The sequence below is a fragment of the Artemia franciscana genome, unplaced genomic scaffold (assembly GCF_032884065.1).
Source record: "Artemia franciscana unplaced genomic scaffold, ASM3288406v1 PGA_scaffold_23, whole genome shotgun sequence".
NCBI lineage: Eukaryota > Metazoa > Arthropoda > Branchiopoda > Anostraca > Artemiidae > Artemia > Artemia franciscana.
In genome coordinates, this window is record NW_027062649.1 from 2,215,217 (window position 1) to 2,241,824 (window position 26,608).

Genomic DNA, 26,608 nt, shown 5'->3' on the forward strand with positions numbered 1-26,608 from the left:
GCACAACTAATGAAAAATGTTGGAGATTCAATGCAAGAGATTTTTTTCAATGTCAAGCATCCTTCAAAAGATATTTAGCAAGTGGATGGGTGTAAGCAGAGCTGCCAACCAGTAAAAAAAATCACTAGATTTTAGTGTTCTTTTTGGTTGATTTAGTCATTCTCTTCAATAATCTAATGATTTTTGATTTAATGATTTTTTATGCAATGTAAAAAAAAAACACTAGAAATAGTGGTAGATCACTAGGTTAGGCAACCCTGGGTGCAAGTCTTCTGCTTATTGGATTGGACCTTACCCTAGCGGCGTAGGAAGGGTTTTATTTGGTGGTTTTATGGGGGAAGAGGACTCTAAAAAAGACTAAAAAAAGGACAATTAACGTTAGATGGAAAATAAATAGACAATACAGGGAAAAGCTCGATATTTTGGGGAGGACACAGGCCGAAGCCCGTCCTTCTTTTGTGTGAGTAAATACTAAGACTTATTTTTTTAATGGGTGGCTATGCAGTAAATCAATAGGAGACTATTATAGCGAAAATGTGGCGAAGTTTAGAATTTTTTGGAAGTGTCTGCTTTGAAAAATGCGCTCATTTGAAGAGTACATTGATAGTTACATAAGAAAAACGCTCAAATGGTGTGAATAGGCCCATCTGGTGATGCTGCTACTACTACTGACGTGAGGCTAGTCCAGCTACACATGCCCTCCTTTCATCGGTGGTACAGATACGGCCAGATCTTTGTGTGGGAAGGGAAGACTTAACCCTAGAGGGATACTGAAGAGTGCATTTGAAACTTGGTTTTTGTGTATTTTAGCAAATATTTCTTAGAAACTCTTGTTTTGAGGGTCTTTGCACAATGTTTCCGACTGTTACTCTCTATGTAAAGGTATGCTTTACAGGATTTACCCTCTGTACAAAACGATCGGCTGATTTGACATTTTATCCAGTTGTCTTGTCTATCTTTTCTTCTAGTTGTCAACATGATTGTAATATTTCTACCTTCAGTCTCTCTTTAGTTTATGTACATTTTAATTACTTTTGTAGAAATAGTTCAAAATGTCCCTCGTCGAAAAACTGATGTACGAAGTTGAACCAGCGGTTCGTGTGTCCGGTGGTAAGGTCACGGTTGTTGGCACTGGCCAAGTTGGTATGGCCTGCGCTTTCAGTATTTTGACCCAGGTAAGTCTTCCATCTTTTTCTCTTTCCATAGCTTTGAATTTTTTTAATGTACCCAAAATTTTCATAAGCTACTTTTAAACACTTCTAAATGTTGTTTTAATAGTCAAAGATCATATAAAAATTTTCGACATATATGCAATACTTGGATATAAATTTGTAGTGGCTAGGTCCGGTGGTAAGGTCACGGTTGTTGGCACTGGCCAAGTTGGTAAAGCCTGCGCTTTCAGTATTTTGACCCAGGTAAGTCTTCCATCTTCTTCTCTTTCCGTAGGTTTGAATTTTTTTTTATTGCACCCAAAGTTTTCATAAGCTACTTTTAAACACTTTCAAACGTTATATTAATAGTCAAAGATTTTATAAAAATTTTCGACATATATGCAATACTTGAATATAAATTTGTGGTGGTTAAATGAATTGCTCTTTTAGGGGGGGGGGGGGCATAGTGGAGAACAACGCAGCCGCTATCTATTCGCTTTTTCTTCCAACCGCTTTGTATAGAAAGAGCCTTCGTAAAAACTTAGAGGGAGGCTCATTCAATTGAAAATGGAAAGTTCGTTCCAATTTTAAGAGTCAAAAGTGTTTAGATTAAAACAGATTGCGATTTTTCTCATTTTTATGCATCTTTTGTCTATTATGAATTCAGTCTAAACTAGACCTACGTTGCCTGGGCAACGTGAAGTGTTGCGGCAACCTATGTCCGGCTTTGCCGATTAAAGTGTTGCGAGAGCAACACTTTGGTTTTGTTTCTTCGCTATCGGTTAAATGCTGAAGTTGTCAGCCTATCGAAGCTTTTAAAACAGTATGTTCAAAGAAGAACGCAATCAGTAATCACATGATCACACCCCAGCGTTGAAAAAACAACAACAAAAGAATATTGAAAGAAAGGACTAAATTGACTTTGCAGCCAGTTGAACATTATCTTTTTCAATCGTAGACATCGTAACGGATGAAAACTAGGAACAATATCTTGTATAATCTAGTTGGTATTAATTATAAAACTATCCGGAGCTTTTCAGGATCAAAATACCATAGATGACATTCTATTAATTATTACGAAACTACCTCATTGTTTTGTATTATCGTTTGTACCCGTTGCGTAACATCTTAATTCTAGGTTACAGTGATTGATAGACCATCGATATGAACTTTCTTACCGACAGATTTACAGGGATCGAATACAATGTGCACCAATTTGGACAAATTTTTAGCCTAAAGTGAACCGATTTTTACTTACAAGTCCCTCTCCCGAGATAGACATCAAGTTCAACCGGAAACAAATAATGGGTACACCAACAAGCAAAAGTTGCAAACTCCTCATCTCTGAAAATGATTGTAACCTAACAGCCGATTATTACTTACTAGGCCCCTAAATGTCACTTTGCAGCCGGTTGAACTTTATCCTTTTCAATCGTAGACATCGTGACGGATGGAAACTTGGAACATTATCTTATGTAATCTAATTGGTATTATAAAGCTATCTGTAACTTTTCAGGATCAAAATACCATCAGGGACCCATAAATTTCCTGTAATGACTCGCCATCCAGGATCGCTTATTATTGGATGGCGAGTCATTACAGGAAATTTATGGGTCCCTGATTCCATAGATGTGTACCAATTTGCACAAATTTGTAGCCCCTCGTGAGCCTCCTCTAGCAACCGATTCTTACTTACAAGTCCCTCTCCCGGGATATACATCCAAGTTCACCGGAAACAAATAATGGGTACACCAACTAGCAAAAGTTCCAAACCCCTTGTCGCTGAAGTCATTGTAGCCTAACAGCCGATTATTACTTACAACTCCCCTACATGTCTTACAATCGGGAACCAAGTTGTTCTTACCATCAATTACACCAGAAACAGATAATAGGTACACCAATCAGCAAAAGTTGCAAACCCCTCATTGCCAAAGATGATTATAAGCTAATAATCGACTGTTGCTTGGAAGTCCCCTACATATCTCACAATTGGTATCGGTCTATTTTTGGTTCAAGTATGTACCTTACCACTGAAGTTGTCAACCCCTTGAAACTTTCAAACTGGTGTATGTCATGAAGGAATTTTTGTAACAAAAAATGGATGACATATACTTTGATCAGCTCATCAAGGTCTATCGATTGTCATTGAAAAGAAAAAAATTCTATCTGTCTTAGTTCAAAAGTTGACTTTTTTGCCGGAGGCCAACTTTCTAACACCACCACTTAGAAAGGAGCAAAGGATAAGCTCTAATTTCTTTAGCAATGAGAGAACTTTTAAAGTTTAAGAGGTATATCTGATACCATTTCTCTATTGCAATCCCAAGTAGAAAAAAAAAGAATGGTAAAGTCAGCTGAAATCACGAACAGAAATGGCTAGAAACAATAGATGGCAGCACTTTCGGACCCGTGGGAAAATCGCACTTTTTTGTTTCTGTAAATTTTTCTATTTATCACTCAAAGAAGATATATTGGCTGTGGGACCGGGGAACTACCGCATATATTTAACACTTATAGATTTTAGTCCATCTTCAATTTGAAACTGGTGCCTGCCTGCTTGCCTGCTAGAACGGAGCTTTCCACTCGAAAGCAGAAACATGGTTTGATGAAACGAAAGCTTGGCTGCACAACTTCAGATACTCCTCTCTGACATAGGCTATATAACTCCACTTCACTTCGCACACCATAGGCTCTGGCTCGAGGACAAGCAAAAACCATCCTTTTTGGCCCCAGGCAAGAGTTCTACGGAGCTTTCCAAAATGTAATGTCATATTCATCAATCCGGCCTGAGGTCCACACTTTCCGTAAAAACCGCACAGGTTAGACCCTTACCAGTTTCCAGGAATAAGCTGATATCGGCGGCATAGGAAAAAAAAAAAAAAAAAAAAAAAAACCGGGACAAAACCAAAGTGTTGCTCTCGCAACACAATTCCTTATAATTCGCTCTTCGCGCGAACTAGAGTTATCAGCAAATCGTTTACGTAGGGCTATTGCACTTATTGAAAATAGGGGTTCGATCTTTAAAACGGTTCGCAATTATGTAATCACAAAAAAAGAGCTGCTACTGAATTTAATGTAACCTTGAAAAGCATTTAATCATAGAAAGGAGATTTGAGTGGTAAGCTCAAAACTGAGTCGTCTTTGGGGGGACGGGGGGTGGGGTGAGGTCAAGTTTCTGAAAATCTCGTCTTTTCTTGCATAAGAAGCGTCCTATCTTTCCCAAACGGCATACAATTTTGTACTTCCTTAGTGTTTTGTCTAATGGTGGGTGAGGGGGTGGTGAATACTCTTTGTATGCTTCCCCCTCCCCCGCTTCTTGTGGAAACTTATGGATTTATCTAGTACTTTCAGTATTATTTGGAACTTTGATCACATCTTTATTTTTTCTGACATTTTTTTTTTTTTTAATCGTGAGGCATACCTAATACCGAACTTGATTTCTTATAAGATGCATAAGTCCTTTTTTGTTGGCGCTTAAAAAACACTGGCGATTTGTCGGTAGTTATTTTCTCCTCCCATAGAGTTTTGCCCCTCTCTCGATTTTGAAAATAGCTTTTTTGATAATTTCATTGAAAAAGTCTCTAGTTCTTTTTTATTGAAAAATGGGAAAGAGCAACAAATTGCCCCTCCCCCCAGACTTCGAAAAGTCTATTCCCCCTACCGTATTTTTGTTAATTGAAGTCCCATTTGTAATATCAAAATATTTCGCTTATTATGGCAACTTTGCTATGAGAAATATACTAACATGAGCTTGAAAAATACCATATAAAATAATTAGTAAAAATAAAAAAATGGAATTTATTTATTTAAGCTGTTTTTGTTTCTTGTTATGAGCATATCCAAACCATGATGCATAGTTTCGGAGCTGGTTCCTGGTGATTTTGACATGATTCTTGTTTCTTGGTTGCAAATTTTATTTACAAATATTTAAAATTAATTACTTTTAATTGAACAACAAATGGAGGCTATTATTTACATAGCCATTACTTTTGCTATTATTTACAGTGATTTTACTCTATTGTTTTCACTTTTCTCTGTTAATGTACCTGGTTTGCTGTTACACTAATTCAATACCGAAGAATGTTGAGATGCGATACTTTTTTTTAATTTTGGACCTATTTTTAATTTTATTCCATATAATTGTTGAAGGGAATTGTCTGTCTAAATCTAGAATATTGCTGAAAAAAACACCTTTTTTTGAATAGTGTCATCGCTTAGGTCGATTTATCAGCTGGGCTCGATATAGAGGGGCTTGGCTTCAAAACACTACAGAGGAAAAAAGTTCCTGTGAAGTATGATTCTACCTAGTGTTTTACGACACTTTAAGAGGGTTATCACACTCGGGAGGGTAAATTGGGCTTCAGCAAAAGTTTCGAGACAGTTTCTTGTGTAATTTCTTATATTTTCCGTATAATTGGCAAATAAATTTTGAACCCCTCTCTAAAAAAATGAAACTGGACCATTTTCTTCCTACATCCAAAAATCATTCCCTTTTCATTTACCTCCTTCTACAGCTATCTGAACAATTTATCTTTTTCCATTTTCGGGTATTTTGTTTTCCGGTAATCTCACGCTTCTGCATGCCACAAATTACTTCTCTTTTCTTGCAACTCTACTTTTTCGTCTACTTTCTTCTCAACCTACCAGTCACTTTATTTTTTACCTAGCAATAGCAAAAAGCCAGATTTACCGACTTTTTATCAGACTTCGCCGACTCGCTCTGGCCTTTATTCATCGCATGCTTTTTATCATGGCTTCAAATTCTCACTTTTTATTTATATTTTTTAGATTTTATGGCCTAGGCCCTTGTCATGATCTGGCCTAAGCCGATTTTTTATTTTTATTTTTTTGGGGGGGGGGGGATTAAACGGTTCCTTGGATATTTTGAATAGAATTCTAAGAGAATTATGTAAATTATGATTTTGAAGGGAGGGGCTGCTGACTCTGATTCTTCCTCCTGAGCATGTCCCTTCCTTTCATGTTCGTTATGGATAATGTATAATAAATTCAATTGCAGGATGATCTCTAATTAATGTTTAAATTGGACACTATATGCGTTTCATTGAAGATGGGTTAGTAGCACTCCCCTAGTTTTAAAGAGGTGGCTGTGACCGCAGAAAACCATACGTTTTCTCCTTGAGGAGAATATAACCCCTCCCTAGTCCTACCCCAATTTGTACTATTGATTTTTTTTTTCCTATTTTGCAGAACATTGCTAGTGAGCTGGCACTTGTAGATGTCGTTGCTGATAAACTCAAAGGTGAAATGATGGACCTTCAGCATGGTTTGACCTTTCTCAAAAATGTAAAAGTATCAGCTGATACTGATTATTCTGTAACAGCCGGGTCAAAGATTTGTATTGTCACCGCTGGTGCACGCCAAAGGGAGGGTGAATCTCGTCTTAGCTTGGTACAAAGAAATACAGACATCTTTAAAGGCATCATACCCAAATTGGTTGAGCACAGCCCAGACACCATACTCCTTATTGTTAGCAACCCTGGTTCGTAATTTTTTATATCCAAATCTACTAGTTTTTTTTATATCCGAGTTTAAAAGTTTAGAAAAATACGAGATTACTACTGCTGCTGCTGACAACTTATTGCAGCAGATCCAAATCTCTCTGTCAAAATCTCTCTTAAAAGCTTTGCTAAGATCTATGAAAATTGAAAGCACTTTCTCACCAAGTTCAAGCGCAGAGTTAACAAATATGTGAGATGGTGGACTACATGTATTGTAGAATGGACTTTCCTGAGTCCAAATTGTGTTTCTGTGAGAAATCCATATAGACTCAGATCATTATACAACCTTCTATGTATAAATTTTTCATATAGCTTTGAAAACAAAAACAAAATCGAAATCGGTCTCCGGTTCGGAGGATCTGCCTTCAAGCTTCCTTTATGCAAAGGGATGACCGTGGCCTCCTAATTGCGAAGGAAAATCACCCTTTTTTCAGCGACAAGTTAATCAAATATACAAGGCCGGGCGGCAAATATACCATTACTAATTTAAATGTTTGTAGATTGAGACCATCAGTCCCAGACGAATTTGGCTTCATCAATCCTGTTGTTTGCTTCATATTCTGCAGATTAGTTTCAGCAATGCTCATGTTTACCCCTAAACCTCTTTTATCTTCCAAAAGCTCGGCAATTTTACTGCTATCATTATATGAAGTTTCACTTACTGAATCACCTATTTTTGAAAAATAGTCATCCTAAACATCAGAAATTTCATTCCTTTCAACAACTATTCATCGTCAACTATTAGGCTAGCTAAATTTTCATTCTGCTTGCTACCATTTAATGACTCATCAATGGTTTTCCACGTACCTTTCGTGTTCCCTTCATTATTTTCAAATAATCCCATAGTATTTTTGAACACAAAATCTGTGAAGACGATTAGTTTTATTACGAAGTTTTTTTGAAGTCACTAAACACCTTCTGTGACTCTGAATTCATATAAAGTATATACAAATCGTTTCATTTCTGGATTAGTTGAAGAAGATCCTGGGTTACCCATGGTTTTCTAGGAGTCGATTTCTTCAGCTTGACAGTCCTCATTGGACATGTTGTACACTTACAAATTTATCAAATGCAGCGGATAGACTTTCATTTTCATCATGAACCATTTCATCATTTTCATGAACCATTTCATTCATCATCATGAACCGTGATGATTCATCATGATTCATCATCATGAACCATTTCATTCATCAAAAATTTTCATCATTTTCATTTTCATCATTTCATTTTCATTCACGAAAGAACACTCAGTTCTTGCCTAAATTTACCTTTTTATTTATTTAATTTACCTTTTATTCTCTTTTTTCAGTAGCCTTTTCCTTATCCTTTTTATTTTTGGCTATTGCCTACGTAGGAAGGAAGTCACTGCCACCACAGGAAAATGATCAGGAGACTCACTAATTATTACATCAGCTTAAGAAGTAGACAGTAGGCCAGATCGAATGAATATGTTATCGATCGTTGAATGTTGAGTAGGCTAACGCGCGTTGGAATTCCTACTAGAGGATATAGATCATAACTAACCATAAGGGTAAAAAAAAACTCTAAATTATTGCTGCTCAAACATAAAAGATCAAAATTAAAATCACCCATGTAAATAAAATCGGAAGTACTCAACTGGATCTCATCCAAAACTCGACCAAAACCAACTGCAAATTCGTCCCATTGAGTACTCGGTGGTTTATAATTATCGCTTATCAAAATCTTGTTCCCGTCAATTTCCAGTTCAAGAGCAAGAGTTTCAACCTTACCTTCTATCTAAAAATGGATACAAAGAAAGGATACTGATCTTTCGCCAGGGTCCATAGCAAGCTAGCTTTGTTATTGACATTAAATAAAAAAAACAAACATGTTTTTTTAACTGAAAGTAAGGAGCAACATTTAAACTCTAAACGATCAGAAATTATTCCGTATGTGAAGGGTTGCCCCCTCCTCAATACCTTGCTCTTTGCGTTAATGCTGTTGGCACTTTTAAAATAGCTTCCTATTCTAATTAAACGGCCTTGTGATTCAGCAGCCGTCCTTAAAAATTGGGACAAACAGTTAAACTTTAGCGTAAAGAGCAAGGTATTGAGGAGGGGGCAACTCCTCATATACGGAATAATATCTGCTCGTTTTGAGTTTTAATGTTGTTCCTTACTTTCAGTTAAAAAAACATACTTTTTAAAAATTAATTTCTATTCGTGTTTCGAATAATGGAGGTAAATCTGGATCAGCCTCCGTGAAATATACCCTCCACCTCTCACGGGAAACCTGTGTTAAAGTTTCATCCAATGTAAAGTACACTACCACCCCCACCCCCGTCAAGCTCCCTTTAAACAGTCCCATCCTCGCTGAAAATCACCCTCCTCGTAAAATTTCTTGCGGACGATTCAGCCTGAAAAATTGTCCTTAGCATTATTTCATTTGAAAAAGACTTAAATCTCTAATCGGAATCTCGATTGCTCCAGAAATGTTCCCTTCCTTAGAATTTTTCCTGGGAATTAAAACACGCGGGAAATAGCCCCCGGATAGTTTTCCCGGAACATCTCCACGTGAAAAAAATGAACTGGCAAAAATAATGTAAGACAATTAACAAGAATTTCGTATATGAAATCTGTCCACCCCCCCCCAGTTTAAAATTTTCTCTGGAATTCCACCCCCCGAAAATGTTCCTCTCTAAAGAAGATTATCCAATGAAAATTCATCCCAAGCACATCATCCCCCCCTCCGAAAAATGTCAGTATACTTCCCAATAACGAATACTTTACGTAAACAATTGGCAAATTTCACAACTTACAGGCCACTCTCCACGAACTAGGGGGGGGGGTCATTTTACCCTTGAAGACTTAGTTATTTGATTGACTATACTGAACAAATTGACAATCTCAAAATTTTGATCAGATGACTTTGGGAAATAAATGGGTGTCGGAGGGGGGCCAGTTGCCCCCCAATCTTTTTTGTCACTTAAAAAGGGCACTAGAATTTTAAATTTGTGTCCGAATGCACCTCTCCCAATCTTGGAAAGATCTTCTCCCGATTTTCCCTCTGGGGAAAAAAAATAAAACAAAAATAATAAAAATAAACATACATGCATTATCCGTCTTCTGGCAAAAAATATCGAAATTTCACATTTTTGTATACAGGAGCTCGAAACTTCTACATACGGGTTCTCAGATACGCTGAATCACGATTCCTTGAATTTTAAAGGGTGTTTCCCCCTTATTTCAAAAATCAGGCAAATTCTCAGGCTTGTAACTTTTGATGGGTAACACTAAACTTGATGAATCTTAAATACTTTTAATTAGCCTAATAAGCTGATTGTTTTGATGTATCTATTAATGTCAAAATTCCGTTTTTTAGAGTTTCGGTTGCTATTGAGCAGAGTCGCTCCTTCCTTACAGTTCGTTACCACTGTTTGATTAGTATTTAAAAATGTATGTTCACGAATTCGTAGTGAATTTTTAAATGCATTAAGTCTTTTCTAATTTGTTTGATTATTCATTCGCTTTTATCTGGACTTTCTGGCTGAAGGGCCAAGAAAAGGAGATCAGCACCGCCGGTAGGGACTGTAAAGTCTAATGTTGTATTATTTACCTTCTTTTTTTATCTGACTCTTGAAACATGGTTTTTACCAATGATTATTTTTAAATAATTTGAGAATTTTTTATTTTCACTACAAATTTTTTATACCGAAATTCGACCAATTTTTTAAATTTTGCTATAAAATAGTTGTACAAAATTTGTATATAAATTTACTAAAGATAAAACATGGCGGGAAAAATACGGTCTAAATTCCGTACAGGAATAGATGGCATTATTGTTTCGCTTGGCTTTTTCCCCAACTATGATTTTTTTTTTTTTAGAGAGAGAGAGAGGGAGGGGGTGCATGAGCTATACCTTTTTTTCTTTCTATGAATTTTGTAAGAACGCCATTTGGACACCTGATATGTATACAAGGTTGTATTCAGGGAGGTTATGGGGTTTGCCCCCCCCCCAATTAAAATATGTATATATATGTATATATATATATATATGTATATATATACATATATATATATTTAAAAAATATATAAACAAGTTTTTATGTGTTTTTTAGGTTGTTTTCTTTTGTAAAAAAACGAAAAAAATCCTGGATACGTTCTTGTATGTATGAAAAATCAAGTTTTTGCCGTTGCATTCAGGCTTTGCATTTCTACATTCTCTTCTTTTTGTCGCTTCAATTCCATTTCTTCTCTAACTTTGGATAGGCCTAATTCTTAGTCAGAGATTTTATTTTTAAGATTTTCATTCGCTGCTCTGTAAAAAGTAAGTTTTTAAAGAGTTATAATACACAAAATACATTTTCATCCTTTTATATTATGCCCTTGTTTGTCATATATTTTGCCCTGTGACTGTGTCCACCTCCGTTTTATATTATGCCCTTTTTTGCTATATATTTTGATTTATGACTCTGTCCACCTCCGTACTATACTTCGCCCTTGTTTGCCACATATTTTGCCTTGTGACCAAGCCAGGATACAAGGGGAGGTGATCGCCCCCCCAAACAATTTCTTAAAACGCTTTGCTAAATTATACTATTGAGTACTATATACGAGAAATAAAGACTGGAAAATCGATTGTTTTCTGAAATAAAAACAATGAAACATTTCAACGCAATGAAATTGTTCAAAGACGGTATAGGTTATAAACCCAAGACTGAAACGTTTCTGTGCTGTCAGGGAGATCCCAAGGGAGTGCAGACCAAGACAAGGAGGCTGGAAAGTGATAGTGCTGTGGCCTGTATAAGCATGCAAAGGCTGGCATCACTTATCACTGCTCCCCGGAGACCGAGAGGCAGATGAAGTGTACGTAATACATATGTCCAAATGGAATAATTTTATTTCCATCACTAATCTTGACAAAAATCGGGAGTAGAAAATTTTGCTGTTCAATTTATTCTGCCAAGTCTATGTCAATAGTTAAATGAGTATACTATATCTCCCTTGACATGAGACCTTGTTATACTTCCTTTTTCTCACATGTGGAACCCATTGCAGGGCACCAGAAGGCCAAATATCCTTTCTGGCGTACCCCAACGAGGTCCTTTGAGAAGTAATATTCTTTGTGAAGATGCGTTTCCTGCTGCTAGGTGTGGCTATACTAGCACCATTTATCAGACCCCTTTACCCATTTGTTCTTTTTTTTTCTTTACATTATATTCTGAACTTGATCAGGTTCTCTTTTAGTCTCATAGAGACAAATTTTGGACAAAAAATCAAACTGGCTTAAGAGTTTGTTGTCCACTGCATCAAAACGCACTGTTTATCTTGCCACGTCTCCTTTTCACCTTGATTGAGAGAAATTTTGCAGCATCAGCTAGGCCTGTCTTTTTCCACAGCCAACTGACTAGGCCTTTTCTTATTTCTTGCCCTCTTCCTTTGCTTTTGAGTACCTTGGCCAAAAGTACCGGTAACAACATTAGAAATAACGGCCTCATCCTCAAACATTTTCATGTAAACAACGGGTGCGTTCTCGAAAATTTGTATTTTGAGAGATAATGTTTCTATATTTTTTTTGTCCTCTATCTATAGAAGCCTTTCACATTGGTGTCCAGACGCTTAGATTATCCATTCATCTTATATTGCAAACCTACAACACCGTGATGCTATCAAAGAGCAATCGAAGATATTACAACTCACCAAATGTAACAGGCAAGGACTACGTAACCTTCCCTTTGACTTGGGTTGCCTCTGATGGGCCCACGGATATCGATGTTTAGTAGCAATAACGTCCTCGGCAATGTTTCCCAATGCCTTGCGTAAGCGCCAAAGTCAGCCAGTTGGTCTTCCGTTGCCTTAAGTTACGTCGATAGAAAACCCGGCCGTAATTCAATTATTTTAAATAAAATTATAGAGGGAGGATGTTACATTTTCATTTTGGGACTGCCCCCAAATTAATGCTCTGCATCCGTACTTGCCTGTGACTCTGTCTACCTCTGTACTATACTTTTCCCTTGTTCGCCACATATTCTGCCTTGTGACTTTGTCCACCTCCGTTTTATATTATTACCTTGTTTCCCATATTTTTTCCCTTATGACTGTATTGACCTACCATTATATTCTTTTCCCTTGTTTGCCATATATTATGCCTTATGACTGTGTCCACCTCTGTTCAATATTTTGCCCTTGTTTACCGCCTATTTTGCCTTATGCCTTATAATTCACTCCACTTATGTACTATACTTTTCCCTTGTTTGCCATATATTTTGCCTTGTAACTCTGTTTTAATTTGCCTTTATTTTGGAATTAAACTTCTTTTCTAGTTGATATTTTGACTTATGTTGCCTGGAAAATCAGTGGATTACCAAAGAACCGTGTTATTGGATCAGGAACTAACTTGGATTCTTCGCGTTTCCGTTTTTTGATGTCACAACGCTTAAATGTTGCACCGTCCTCTTGTCACGGATGGATTATTGGTGAACACGGTGACTCCAGTGGTGAGTAGCGATTTATCATTCTTCTTTTTTCAAATAAATGAATTGAATTGAAAAATGTTCACCCAAAACTGTTTTGTAAGAGATACAGTATTAAAATTGCTTAGAAATTGTAGAAGAAGATCTGAATTCCCAGAAAAGCAGAGAACTCTTGAATATCTTGTAAAAATTTTACTACAGTTTTTCGAAATGTACCTGTTCTAATAATTCCATAGAATTTAAAGCCTAGAATTAAAAATAAACTAGATTTACGTTGCATGGGCAACGTGAGGTGTTGCGGCAACCTTTGCTCGGCTTCACCGAGTAAAGTGTTGCGAGAGCAACACTTTGGTTTTGTTTCCTCGCTGCGACTAAACGCTGAAGTTGTTAATCTGTAAGGATGCTAAAATACATACTAGGTACACCAACTCGCAAAAGTTGCAAACTCCTCATTGCTAAAGATGATTGTAGCCTTACAGCCGATTATTACTTACGAGTCCCCTACATGTCTTACCACTGGAACCAAATTGGTCTTACCATCAAATACAACGGAAACAAAATAGGTACACCAACTAGTAAGAGTTGCGAACCCCTCATTGCCGAGGATGATTATGAGCTAACAGCCGACTGTTGCTTACAACTCCCCTATATGTCTCACAATTGGTATCGGCCTATTTTTGGTTTCAGTGTGTACCTTACTACTGAAATTGTCAACCCCTTTAAACTTTCAAACTGGTATATCTTATGAAGGAATTTTTGTACAAAAAAATGGATGACATATACTTTGATCAGCTCATCAAAAGTTATCGACTGCCGTCGAAAAAAAAAATCTATCTGTCTTAGTTCAAAAGTTGACTTTTTTGCCGTAGGCCAACTTTCTAACGTCATCACTTAGAAAGGAGCAAAGGATAAACTCTAATTTCTTTAGCAATGAGAGAACTTTTAAAGTTTAAGAGGCACATCTGATACCATTTCTCTACCGCAATCCCAAGTGCGAAAAACCGAATGATAAACTCAGCTAAAATCACGAACAGAAATGGGTAGAAACAATAGATGGCAGCACTTTCGGACCCGTGGGAAAATGCCGCTTTTTTGCTTCTCTCAATTTTTCTATTTATCACTCAAAGAAGATATATTGGCTGTGGGGCAGGGTAACTGTCTCATATATTTAACACTTATAGATTTTAGTCCATCTTCAATTTGAAACTGGTGCCTGCCTGCTTGCCTGCTAGAACGGAGCTTTCCACTCGAAAGCAGAAACATGGTTTGATGAAACGAAAGCTTGGCTGCATAACTTCAGATAGTCCTCTCTGACATAGGCTATACAACTCCTCTTCACTTCACACACTATAGGCTCTGGCTCAAGGACAAGCAAAAACCATCCTTTTTGGCCCCAGGCAAGAGTTCTACGAAGCTTTCCAAAATGTAAAGTCATATTCATCAATCCGGCCTAAGGTCCACACTTTCCGTAAAAACCGCAGAGGTTAGACCCTTACCACTTTCTAGGAATAAGCTGAAATCGGGGTGCTAGGAACAAAAAAAAAAAAAAAACACGACAAAACCAAAGTGTTGCTCTCGCAACACAATAAATAAAATTAATATTGTTTGTGTTTAACTTTCAAATCCGTTAGTTTTTATCCAGGTCTAAACATGTCAATAATAAACAAATATTATGTGAAGAGCTATTTCTATTAATCATAAATTTTATGAATTACTCTTGCTAATTTCATGCCCTCCTCCCGTTGGGAGGAACAAAATGTATGCGAAAGTGTAATATTTCGCAATATTGTAGAGGTTGACACTCTTTTCTAGATTTTTTTTTATTTTACCTTATAAGTCCTACAAGGTCTATTTCATTAAAGAATATGGGGAAGTTGGGGGGTCGGGAGTACAATCCTGGGCCTAGGAACACTAATATTTGTATATTTTTCAAATGTTTTAAGAATACATGGTTTGGTTGAACTATAATAGTAGGTTGTAACCTATTGAAGAAAAAAAAAACCTGGTTTCAACTGGGTCTTAGATAGAGAGAGGGGGGGGGGGGGCAAAATATGTTCACTTATTGGAGGCTGTAATACTCCAATATATATATATATATATATATATATATATATATATATATATATATATATATATATATATATATATATATATATATATATATATATATATATATATATATATATATATATATATATATATATATATATATATATATTTATATACATATATATATATTTATATATATACAGTATATTTTTCAAACGTTTTAAGAATACAAGGTTTAGTCGAACTATAATAGTAGGTTGTAACCTATTGAAGAAAAAAAAACCTAGTTTAAACTGGGTGTTAGATAGAGAGTGAGGGGGGGGGGAATATGTTCACTTATTGGAGGCTGTAATGCTAAAGGGAATTACGGAATACAAGTCTATTGTAAATGACTTTGCTGAATACAAATTTCTAAATAGTGCTTGATGGGAACCCTATAAGCAATTTTTAACATGGGGGCCAGCTAGACTCTTGGTGGCAGCGGCTTGCTTATCAACATAAGTTTTATGTCTAGGGTACCCATATGGCTCTGTTTAGGCAGGACTGTGTTAACTTTTTTTCGTCGATTTTATTATGTTAAATAACTAATAATTTAAAAAAGAAGAAAAAAAAGCAAATTTAAAATAAAGAAAACAGGTCCCTATTAACTGACTGTAGATAAACTTCCAATCTAAAATGCTTCATAACCACGGACTTGAAACTCATAAAACCAGCTCAAAGTGAAAATAAGAATATGTCAGCAACGGCTTGTATGCGTGAATTTATTTCATACATACCCTATATTTGTGAGGCGGGAGGGGGGAATAGAATTACTCCCCCCTCCCGGGGGGACCCCAACCTTTTGCGCTTGCCTGTATGGATGAGGGACAAATGTAGATGGGTGCTGAAGTAATGAGGTGTATTGTTGGTAAATAAAAAGTAGATAAGAAAACAGAGAATGCAACTAGAATTAGAACATATAAACTAACTTTTAGAATAGCAGGTCCTTTTCCACCTTTGAGAATTTTTGCGCTTCCCGTTTTTTGTTTATTTTTTTCTCGCGACCCTTTTACATAACTTACATTACCTACATTATTTACATTACCTATGTAAGAGAATATTTTTTTACTCGAGCAGGTATAATGGCGTTATGATAAAATATCAATTCACTTATTGACTTTAAACACTTAAGTTCTCAAATTGGGGGGGGGGGGTTTGATCCCCTAGTTGGGAGAGGGGATTCAGTTAGTCAGAAAACAAAACTAAATGCTTCTGTATGAAAAATATTTTGTTTATTAGCTGATATATTTATATCAAATGTACATGCAAATGCACAAATCAAACTAAAACAGTGACTAAGCATGTATTACTACTACTACTACTACTAATAACTCGCTGCAGCACCAAGCCGCATGAGGCCAACACAGCTGCGCACGCTCCTCCTCCAACCTAATCTATTTAAAGCCTCCCTCTTTACACCCTCCCAGGAAGTTCCCATTTCCTTTAAATCTTTATTTATGACATCCTCCCAACCCAGACAAGGACAACCTGCTTTCCGTGTAGCCCCAGACGGTTGACCAAAAAGGACAATTTTCGGTAATCTGTCATCCTTCATCCGTAGAACGTGGCCTAGCCATCTCAACCTTTCTTTCATTATAGCCCCAGAAAGCGGGATTGAACCACACTTTTCGTACAACCTACTGTTTGAAATACGGTCAGTCAGCCGGGTACCCAGATCAATCCGTAGGCGATTTCTCTGGAAAACATCTAGTAAATTTTCATCTGCTTTTCGGAGTGCCCATGCTTCAGAGCCATATTTGACCACTGTCATCACTGTAGCTTCCAATATTCTAATCTTGGTTTGTAGACCTATCTTTCTATTCTTCCAAACTTTTTTTAACTCTGAAAAAACACCCTGAGCCTTAGCTATTCTACTTTTAACATCTTCACTGCTCCCACCGTCTTTACTAATAATACTACCTGATCAATCTTTTCGTTACCTAATATCACCTGTTCATCTTCACTTATTCCTAGCCTTAGTGACTTAGTCTTCGTAACATTAATTTTCAAGCCTATTTTAGCACCCTGAACTCGCAAAATCTCTAAAAATTCATTCATTTTGCTCACACTTTCATCTAATATGCTTAAATCATCAGCATAATCTAAGTCCAGGAGTGTTCTTCCTCCCCATTTGATTCCATGGTCTCCAATGGCCTTTCCTGTGCTCCTTAAGACGAAGTCCATCAAAAATGATCCATATAAAGGGGGGTAGGACACAACCCTGCTTAACTCCTGATTTAATACAAAACCAGTTGCTAACCTCATTTCTTACCTTAACCGCAGCAGTATTATTCTCGTACATAGCGCAAATCACTTTAATGTATTTTTCTGGTATACCATATAACGATAAGACCTTTGTTAACGCTCTTCTATCAACAGAATCGAAAGCTTGCTCATAATCGATAAAACTGAGAACCAAAGGTGTTTGACAACGAAGGGACTTCTCAATTATTAACCTAAGAGTGAAAACATGGTCGACACATCCTCTACCTTTTCTAAAACCCCATTGTTCTTCCCTTAAAACTTTGTCTACAACATGTCTCAGTCTAAAAAGTATCATATTACTCAGTAATTTGCTACCTACAGAGACCAGACTAATGCCTCGATAATTACGACACTCACTCTTGTCACCTTTCTTATACAGTGGTTTAATTAAGGTTTTCCTAAAATCATTGGGTACTTCCCCTTTTTCAAAAATCATGTTCATAATCTTCAGTAGCTTATTCCTAACCTCAGAGCCACCATATTTAAGAAACTCATCAATCATACTATCAGCACCTGGGGCCTTATTATTTTTTAATCCTTTTAGTACTGTCACTAATTCTTCCTCACTAAACAAATCTTCCTTCACATCCAAGGTATCACAAACTTTTTTATTTTCATCTATATCTTTTCCTGCAACTGTATCTCGGCTTAGCACATTCTCAAAATGTTCCACCCATCTTTCTTTAACTTTTTCCTTATCACTAATTGTGGCCCCATTTCTATCTTTAACTGGGACTAGTCCGGATTGGCTACTCCCTTTCAATTTATTAACATGCCAGTATAATATTTTACTATTATGCCGTCTAGCCGCATCTTCCAGACCCTCAGCAATTTTATCCATCGCCTCCACTTCACATCTTCTTAGTTCATATTTTAATGTTTTCTCCACTTTCTTTACATTCCTTTTGTTTTCATACGACCTATCACTCAGATAATTCTTATACAAACCCCTTCTACTCTCTATTAAACCTAAAGCTTTTTCACTAATATTCCTAGTTGCAGTCTTAGCACTCTTCCCTAGGACACCATCAGCAACTTCACAAATTGTTTTTCTGAAATTATTCCATCCATCTTCCACATTGTCAAATTTTAAACTCTCAAGTTTAGTAGTCAACTGTTCCTGGAATTTTTTTCTCAAATTTTCATCCTGAAGTCTACCAACATCATAATTTTCCGGGAGGGAGTTACCCTTCCGAAATTTCAGCTTTAAATTAACCTTAGACACTACTAGATGGTGATCTTTACTTTTAACATCAATAACGGCACTCCTATACACCCTAGTATCTTGTATTGATCCTGCTAGTCTTCTGTTTACAATAACATAATCAATAAGGTTTGCTGACTTACCATCACGTGAATACCATGTCAACTTATGGGCCATCTTGTGACCAAACACCGTATTGGTTATAACTAGGCTGTTATACCTACAAAATTGCAAAAGCCTATAGCCGTTACTGTTTTCTTTTCCTACACCAAATTTACCTAGGCTAGGATACCATCCATCCCTATTTCTACCAACCTGGGCATTAAAATCTCCTAGCAAAAACACCATATTTCTACCTGGTACCCTGTCTATTTGCTCCTGTAACTGTAAGTAAAATCCATCTGAGTCACTAGTATCTCCATCAGTTGGTTCAATGGGGGCATATACTACTATAACTGATACCCTAAACTTTTTAGTCATAAAATGAGCAATTAGTATTCTATTATTAATATCTTCCCAGCCTAAACAAGACTTAGCAGCTTCCTTATTCATCATGAGCCCTACTCCCTGTCTATGTACCCCATCCTTCCTGCCTGAGTAAACAAATTCTATGTCACCTAATTTCATGCTTCCTACCCCTGGGATATGAGTTTCTGAAACTCCTAATAAATCCAGTTCAAACCGTCTGAATTCGTCAGTCAAAATGTCGATGCGATAGTCATTCGGCAAATAATGATATAGGCTGTACAGGTGTAAGAGAAAAATAACCTCAAACTATTATACCTATTTTTGGAGGGTATTTAAGGGTAAGCCAGCATTCACATGCATAATATTTATAATTTATGAAGCTTTACCTTTTTTTTTAGGTAAATAAACTTCACAAATAAACAAAAATAGTTACTACTGTAAAATCTTTATTTTTCTCTTTTAGTATTAATAGATTTTTTCTTGACATTCACTTTCTAATTATTAACATTAGTGATTAGGCCGTAAACCAGAACTAACGTTTTTTCTTTTTCTCTTTTAGTATTAATCTTTTTTAAAACATTCTAAAATCTTTTCCTTTTTCTTTTTTTAAGTATTAATTCTTTATTGCATTCCTTATTTAACTATTAAAATAAGCAATTTGGCAATAAGCCAGTACTAGCAATAGTGTAAGACTAACGGTATTAATATAACTATCAATATCTAGTTCCTGTATGGTCTGGTGTTAACATAGCTGGTGTAAGGCTCCGTGACCTCGACTCCAGTATCGGGACGTCAGAAGACCCAGAGCAATGGACACAACTTCACAAACAAGTTGTTGAAAGCGCTTATGAAATTATCAGACTGAAGGGATATACCTCATGGGCCATTGGTCTTAGCGTTGCTGCCCTGGCGCAGGCTATCTTGAAGAACACTAGATCCTGTTATGCTGTTTCAACACTTGTGCAGGTGAGCTTTTACTTTGAATGTTACGTTATACTGTTGAGAATTTAAAATGCTTAACCAAGTAATTAATATGTAGATATTTCGCTTGTGATTTTTGCTCCACCGGGGTCAGAGCACACAAGTAAATAAAGAGTAAAAATATACAGATAAAAGTCCTAAAGATAAAATAAAACAAAACACAGTTTAAATAAGAAAGACATAGGAAAGACTTAAGAAATAGAAAAGACTTAAGAAAGATTAAACGATTAAAAAGACTTAAGAAAGGCATAAGACAGACTTAAGAAATACATAAAAAAAGAATTCACATTTAACACAGATAACGGCGAAACTCACCTAAGCCCTGTTTTTGATGAACTCCATAATGAATTTCATAATAGGCTATATAAGAGACTTGCCATAGACAGGAATTGAACCGACGGTCTCTTGTTTACTCAGGAAGGATTTCTACCGTCAAGCTATGATTGGAAGCCTAAAAATAAGGAGAGGTCGCATGCTGGAAATGTATCTACTTGCAGGGCATAGTTATTCTTGCTTGGTTTCAGTTAAGGTCGATGAGCTAGGTCAATGTATGCTTTGGAGATTTCCTGGATTGATATTTGAGCTAATTTTAGAAAGTTCCGTTTTTCTGGCCCCATTACTTCATTTAAAATTCCAAAGAAAGTTGTATAGAAAGCGACCCGGAATTATTTACCGAAAAGCAATTGTATACGGTTTTCTCTTTGTCCCTAAAAATTATTTGTGAATTGTGGTTTGAAAAATAATTAGTGTTATGAGCAGAAAATATACAAAAACTAAAGGCCGCAATTGGGCTGGTGCGAGGATTTTCACACTATATTTTGAAAAATACCTTGATTTTGGTATTATCATTGGAAAAAAAAACGCTAGATTTTGATTGTTATCCGAATCTTCATTTATTAAAACTGAAAATAAATTCTTGCCCCCCCCCCTGATTTTTTAAAATTGGTGCTCCTGAAAAAAAAATGTTTTTTTCTATTGATGATCGGTATCGTCGTCGGTGGCTGTCTTAGGTGGCTTTGCAGTTGAGTTGCCTCCCGAGTTAGCTGGAGGCCATGAGTTTGACTTCCATTTATTAAAAGTTCTGTTTTCGTTATTTTGCCAGTGCCAATATTTAAAACAAGAAAAGAGTAATTCTCAAAAGTTTATGTGGCCATCTATAACTCTACCAACTGAAAAAAAGCTGCCATCTAACTTAGGTTAATTTGATGCTTTCGAAAACGATCCATGTACAGTGATATAAAAAAAAATGAATAAAGTTCTAATCTAAGCTTTTTGAAAACCCTGAGAATCATATCCTGGCGCCATAAACGAAGGAGCAAAACACCCCCGTTCCTTTGGGAAAGGTGAAGATATTGAAACTTGATTATTAAAAGACGCATGGAAATTTTAGTTGTCATCGTCTAAGTCGTGTGGTTAGATGATACGGATGACAAGTTTATTTTTCCATTATTTTCCATTGTCAATTTTCAAACCAACAAGATTCTTCGCGCGTCCAACAGAGCTTATTCCACTTAATTGCAATATAAACCGCATTTTTGTGCTTTACTGAACGCAGTTTGAGCTTCAAATGAATTCTTGCAAAAAAACTGCAAGTTCATAGAACTACTACTACTATTACTAATAACTCACTGCAGCACCAAGCCCCCTGAGGCCAACACAGCTACGCACGTTCCTCCTCCAACCTAATCTATTTAAAGCCTCCCTCTTTACACCCTCCCAGGAAGTTCTCATTTCCTTTAAATCTTTATTTATGACATACTCCCAACCCAGACAAGGACGACCTGCTTTCCGTGTAGCCCCAGACGGTTGGCCAAAAAGGACAATCTTCGGTAATCTTTTATCCTTTATCCGTAGAACGTGGCCTAGCAATCTCAACCTTTCTTTCATTATAGCCCTAGAAAGCGGGATTGAACCACATTTTTCGTACACCTACTGTTTGAAATACGGTCAGTCAGCCGGGTACCCAGAACAATCCGTAGGCAATTTCTCTGGAAAACATCTATTAAATTTTCATATGCTTTTCGGAGTGCCCATGCTTCAGAGCCATATTTGGCCACTGTCATCACTGTAGCTTCCAATATTCTAATCTTGGTTTGCAGACTTATCTTTCTATTCTTCCAACCTTTTATTAACTGTGAAAAAAACACCCTGAGCCTTAGCTATTCTACTTTTAACATCTTCACTGCTCCCACCATCTTTACTAATAATACTACCAGGTAACTGAAGCTCCCAACCTGATGAATCTTTTCGTTACCTAATGTCGCCTGTTCGTCTTCACTTATTCCTAACCGTTGAAACAAACCGAATATATTAACCTATACCAATAGATACATTTTCAAGAATTTTCTATCTGTGTTAGTAGGCATTGCTGCTTATATTGATAGCAATTCAATAATTGCAATTGGCTATTGAACGCGGTGTATAATTCGTATTGCTATAAATTTTGTGCTTTTAATTCTTTTAATTTAATATATTGATTTATTATTATTATCAATTATATTAATTTATTATTATTAATTTATTAATTATAAATTCTGTTTTCTGATAATCAAAATTCAATTAGTTTATATGAATTTCTATTCCTTAACTTGATACATTTTCTTTGTAGCAAAGAAGTAGTAAAAGCCAAAATATTGTATAGATTTTTTTCTATTATATAATAAATATTTTATAATAAATAATATATAAAATATTCTATTAATTTTATTGATTTAGTAATAATAAAAAAGTAAAGTAATCGGAGTAACGACGCTTCTTGACTACTAAGGTCCCTGCGTCGCCCCGGAGTGTATTGCTACAATTAGGTCCAATCTCTGGGTCCCTTATCACCAAGCTTATGTCAAGTGCACTGCGTCACTACAGGACATTAGTGCTGTTATCTAAAGTCGTTCAAAGCTTCAAAAATGTATGCTGCCATCTAACTTTGGTTAAGTAGATGCTTTAAAATCGAACCACGAACGATCATTGGAAAACGAACAAGATAAGAGTTATTACAAAAATAGCTATCACAAGTCCGGCTGGGACGAAGTCGTATTTTGAAGTCAAAGCAGAATAACATCAAAGTAGGTTTAAAAATGATAATACGCATAAAACTGGCGAAGAAACCCACCGTCATTTTACCAAAACTGTCAAAAAACAAACCAGTAAAAAACTAGAAAACAATGTAGATGCATACACGGGTCGTGACATGTGAAAAAAGTTAAGACAGACATGTGAGATATACATTTATTAAGAAAAGAAAACAAACACTATTCGCCATTCGCCTGCCAAGAAAGGCAATAGGCTTGGAAGGGCAAGTGAGGTTATCATCCTAAGCTAATTAAAACCACGTTCATATCACGCTACTCAATACAAAAGAAACTCAACTGATGAAGGGAGAAAGGAAAAAAAGAGAATGAGGAAAAGACAAGAAGAAGACAGAAAAAAAATTAACAGAAAAAAATTAACAGCAAAATAAATCTGGGAAATGCCTTGGATAGAATGACAACCTGGAGTGGGCCTCACATCAAAATCACTAACGAGATAAAAGAAACTTCTTTAACCGCGACTTGAAAGCCGGAAGACTAAGCACATTTTTCACATCCTCGGGCAAAATATTCTAAACATGGGAAGCATAATGGCGAATCACAAAAGATGCCCGAGTGGTACTCCTAAACTTATGAGTTAAGTTATCAGCTTTTCTTGTATTTTATGACCATGATGGTCTCTATTAAAAGTAAAAAGATTTTCAAAAGGAGGGGTGAGCAGGCGATTCAAATATTTATACGAGAAAATCGCAACTTGGTAATCTCGAATTTGGGATACATCCATCAACTTATTCTTTTTAAAATGCTCATGAGCAGGAACATCATCAGAATCATAAAATTCCGATAATAATTTTACAGCTCTATTCTGAAGTTTTTGTACTCTTTTGAAACATGTTACAAAATTACTTGCCCATATAGAGCATCCGTACCTAATATATGGACAAAATATTGAAAAATAAATCATTTTTAGAATCTTTTTTGCGACTAGATTTTTAATTCTTCGCATCACACCAAGATTTATCCCTATTTGAATTTTTATTTGTTTGTGAAAAGGGGCTATGCTGCAAGAAACAATTTTTACATGAAAGAAAACCCAAAATATTGTTTCTGATTATTTGACTGATTAGCCAGCTGGTTTTTCTACAAATAAAGGTGCGTTTGAGAGAGGGGAAGAGGTCCGAATTTAGGCTGTAACTGATTGTTATTTGGCTAATAGTCCACTGTTTTATATTTTTGACATATAGTTCCGTATTAAAAACGAAATGAATTCTGTAAAAAGAAGATGCACTAGGCAATTTCTTTAATAAAGGGGATTATCGCTTCTGCTTGCCTCCTTGATCTCTGCCAGAATCGGGGGATTTACTTTTATACTTTACACGCTAGAACAATATCATAGAGTAGCAAAATAACGGCGATTACATTAAGAGGTGTAAACTTAGAAGTGATTAAATTAGAAAATATTAAAAACGATTAGAATCAATATTTAGCAAAAATCATTAACAATAAATTCATTCCATGGGGAAAATCTTATTTGTGGAAGATGGATACAGCCAGATATAACCGAGGACTTCATTGGAATTGTGGACTTACTTTTAACTTCCATGCTCCCACCCTGGGAATTATAAATCCCCCAGGGAAAGTTTTAGCAATTCACATAATGCCTAGTGATATTAATCATGGTTATCGTATACTGTAGCCCGGTTGTTTTGTCCCCTAGGTTCCTTTTGTCCCCTGACAAAAGCATGAACTTCTGGATATTGTCTTAATCACTAATAGCATCACAGTAAATTCAGTCCATGGGGAAAATGTTAGTTGTGAAAAATGAATACAGCCAGATATGGCCGAGGACTTCTTTTGAATTCCATACTCCTGCCCTGAATATTAGAAATTCCCTAGGGAAAATTTTAGCAATTGACATAATGCCTAGTGATATTAATCATAGTTATCGGATACTGTAGCCCGGTCTTTCTGTCTCTACTAAAATAAAAGCCCCGTTTTATAGCAAATCAATATGCTGGGGTCATACATCTTTTGACAGAAACGATTTTAAAGAAAATTTGAGGACTTAACATATAAGGCTTCTTTTTATTTTTTTCTGCAAATATCTCTTCATTCTAAACTGATCAGTGGACTTTGATAAGAGTGTCATCAAAGTTGTCTCTTCAGTCTTCTATTTGGCGGTGAGCTGTAAGGTCTTAGCACTTTCGTGAGAAAAGAAAGCTCAAACCTTCCTCATGGACTTACCGCCTTTTTGAAGGGTCTTCTGACTTCTAGATTTTGGTGTACATTTTGGGTTGTCACTTCATCCACAAAGCATGGAAATTGCGTCCTTTGACGCTACATATTGCGTACTTAAAGCCCTGGGTGGACCGTACCGCTTGTTGTAAGTTTTTTTTTAAAGTGGGAAACCTCTCGGCCTTTTCCACGGGAATACACACTTGATTTCTTCACGATTGAAGGGGCTGTACCGGATGTATAAGCATAGTACCAGATGGATACTCGAAAGCACGCAGTTTGGGTTATGAGGCATATCAATTATGTAGACCTTTGACGGCGTTGAGAGAGAATGTGGAACCCTAGGCAATTCAGCCATGTACGGGGGGGGGTGTCGTATGCCTGCCTTTTCCTGAATCGTCATTATTTTGTCCCACCAGTCACTGGATTTTTTTCATTTTTTAAAAATTTGCTCCTCGCCCGCCTCGGGCTCAATTCCGATGTACATGCCTCTGTTTTTCCTTGACAACAATGTAAGTAGCATTCCCCTCTCAAATTACACCCCTCATCATTACCTGTCTACATTCATATCTTAGTCAGTAAAAATTTGACATATCTTTCCCACGAAGAATATTGTGGCAGACTCTTGGCAACAGAGATTAAAAACTTGGCAACGATTTTAGTCTGCAAGACAAAAAATAGAAGAATAATGTGAATTTGGGGAACCGGTTGAACATAATTTCCGTTACAATTTATCAACTCTTTTCCGTGAATAATTTCCACGCAGCAAATTGCCTAATATGGGAACATTCCTTAAATCATTCTTGGTCAGTATCCCCATGAGAGTTTCATAAACAGCTAGAGAGGAAGTGTGTGGCCCTCCAGCGGATGGTTCTTTTGTCTGGCTCTAAAATACACTCGTGCACATTAGGGGGGAGGATGCATAAGTAAATTTCTGTTTAATAGTGGCCAGACGGATCAATAGACACATAAAACAACTTTTTTAGGGGTGGGGTGGGTAATTTTTTGAAAGGAGATCAAAGATTTTAAAAAATCTCTTGAAAGCGACATTGTTTTTTCCGAAACGTACGTGTACTTTTTCTAGACGTACTATTTTAGGAATGGTTTTGCTTCTGAGACTAAAACGCGTATGTAAAGGGCAAGGGGTGTATAATGTGAATTTAGAGGCCCCGATTCACAAAAGTGTGGGGAGGGGGTAGACTTTATGAAACTTTTTTATGAAGATACAAAAAAGATATATT

General features: G+C 36.3%; 1 protein-coding gene across 2 annotated transcripts in view; it reads left to right on the plus strand.

Annotated features, from left to right (window-relative positions):
- LOC136041472 (L-lactate dehydrogenase-like) overlaps positions 1-26,608 on the plus strand; it is a 37,645-nt gene that overhangs the window by 3,188 nt on the left and 7,849 nt on the right. For both annotated transcript variants that reach the window (XM_065726165.1, XM_065726166.1), the window contains exons 2-5: positions 1,041-1,175; positions 6,357-6,648; positions 12,951-13,124; positions 19,850-20,091. In XM_065726165.1, coding sequence (XP_065582237.1) covers positions 1,053-1,175; positions 6,357-6,648; positions 12,951-13,124; positions 19,850-20,091 — 831 coding nt within the window. In that variant the 5' untranslated portion in view covers positions 1,041-1,052. The remainder of the gene's footprint in view (positions 1-1,040; positions 1,176-6,356; positions 6,649-12,950; positions 13,125-19,849; positions 20,092-26,608) is intronic.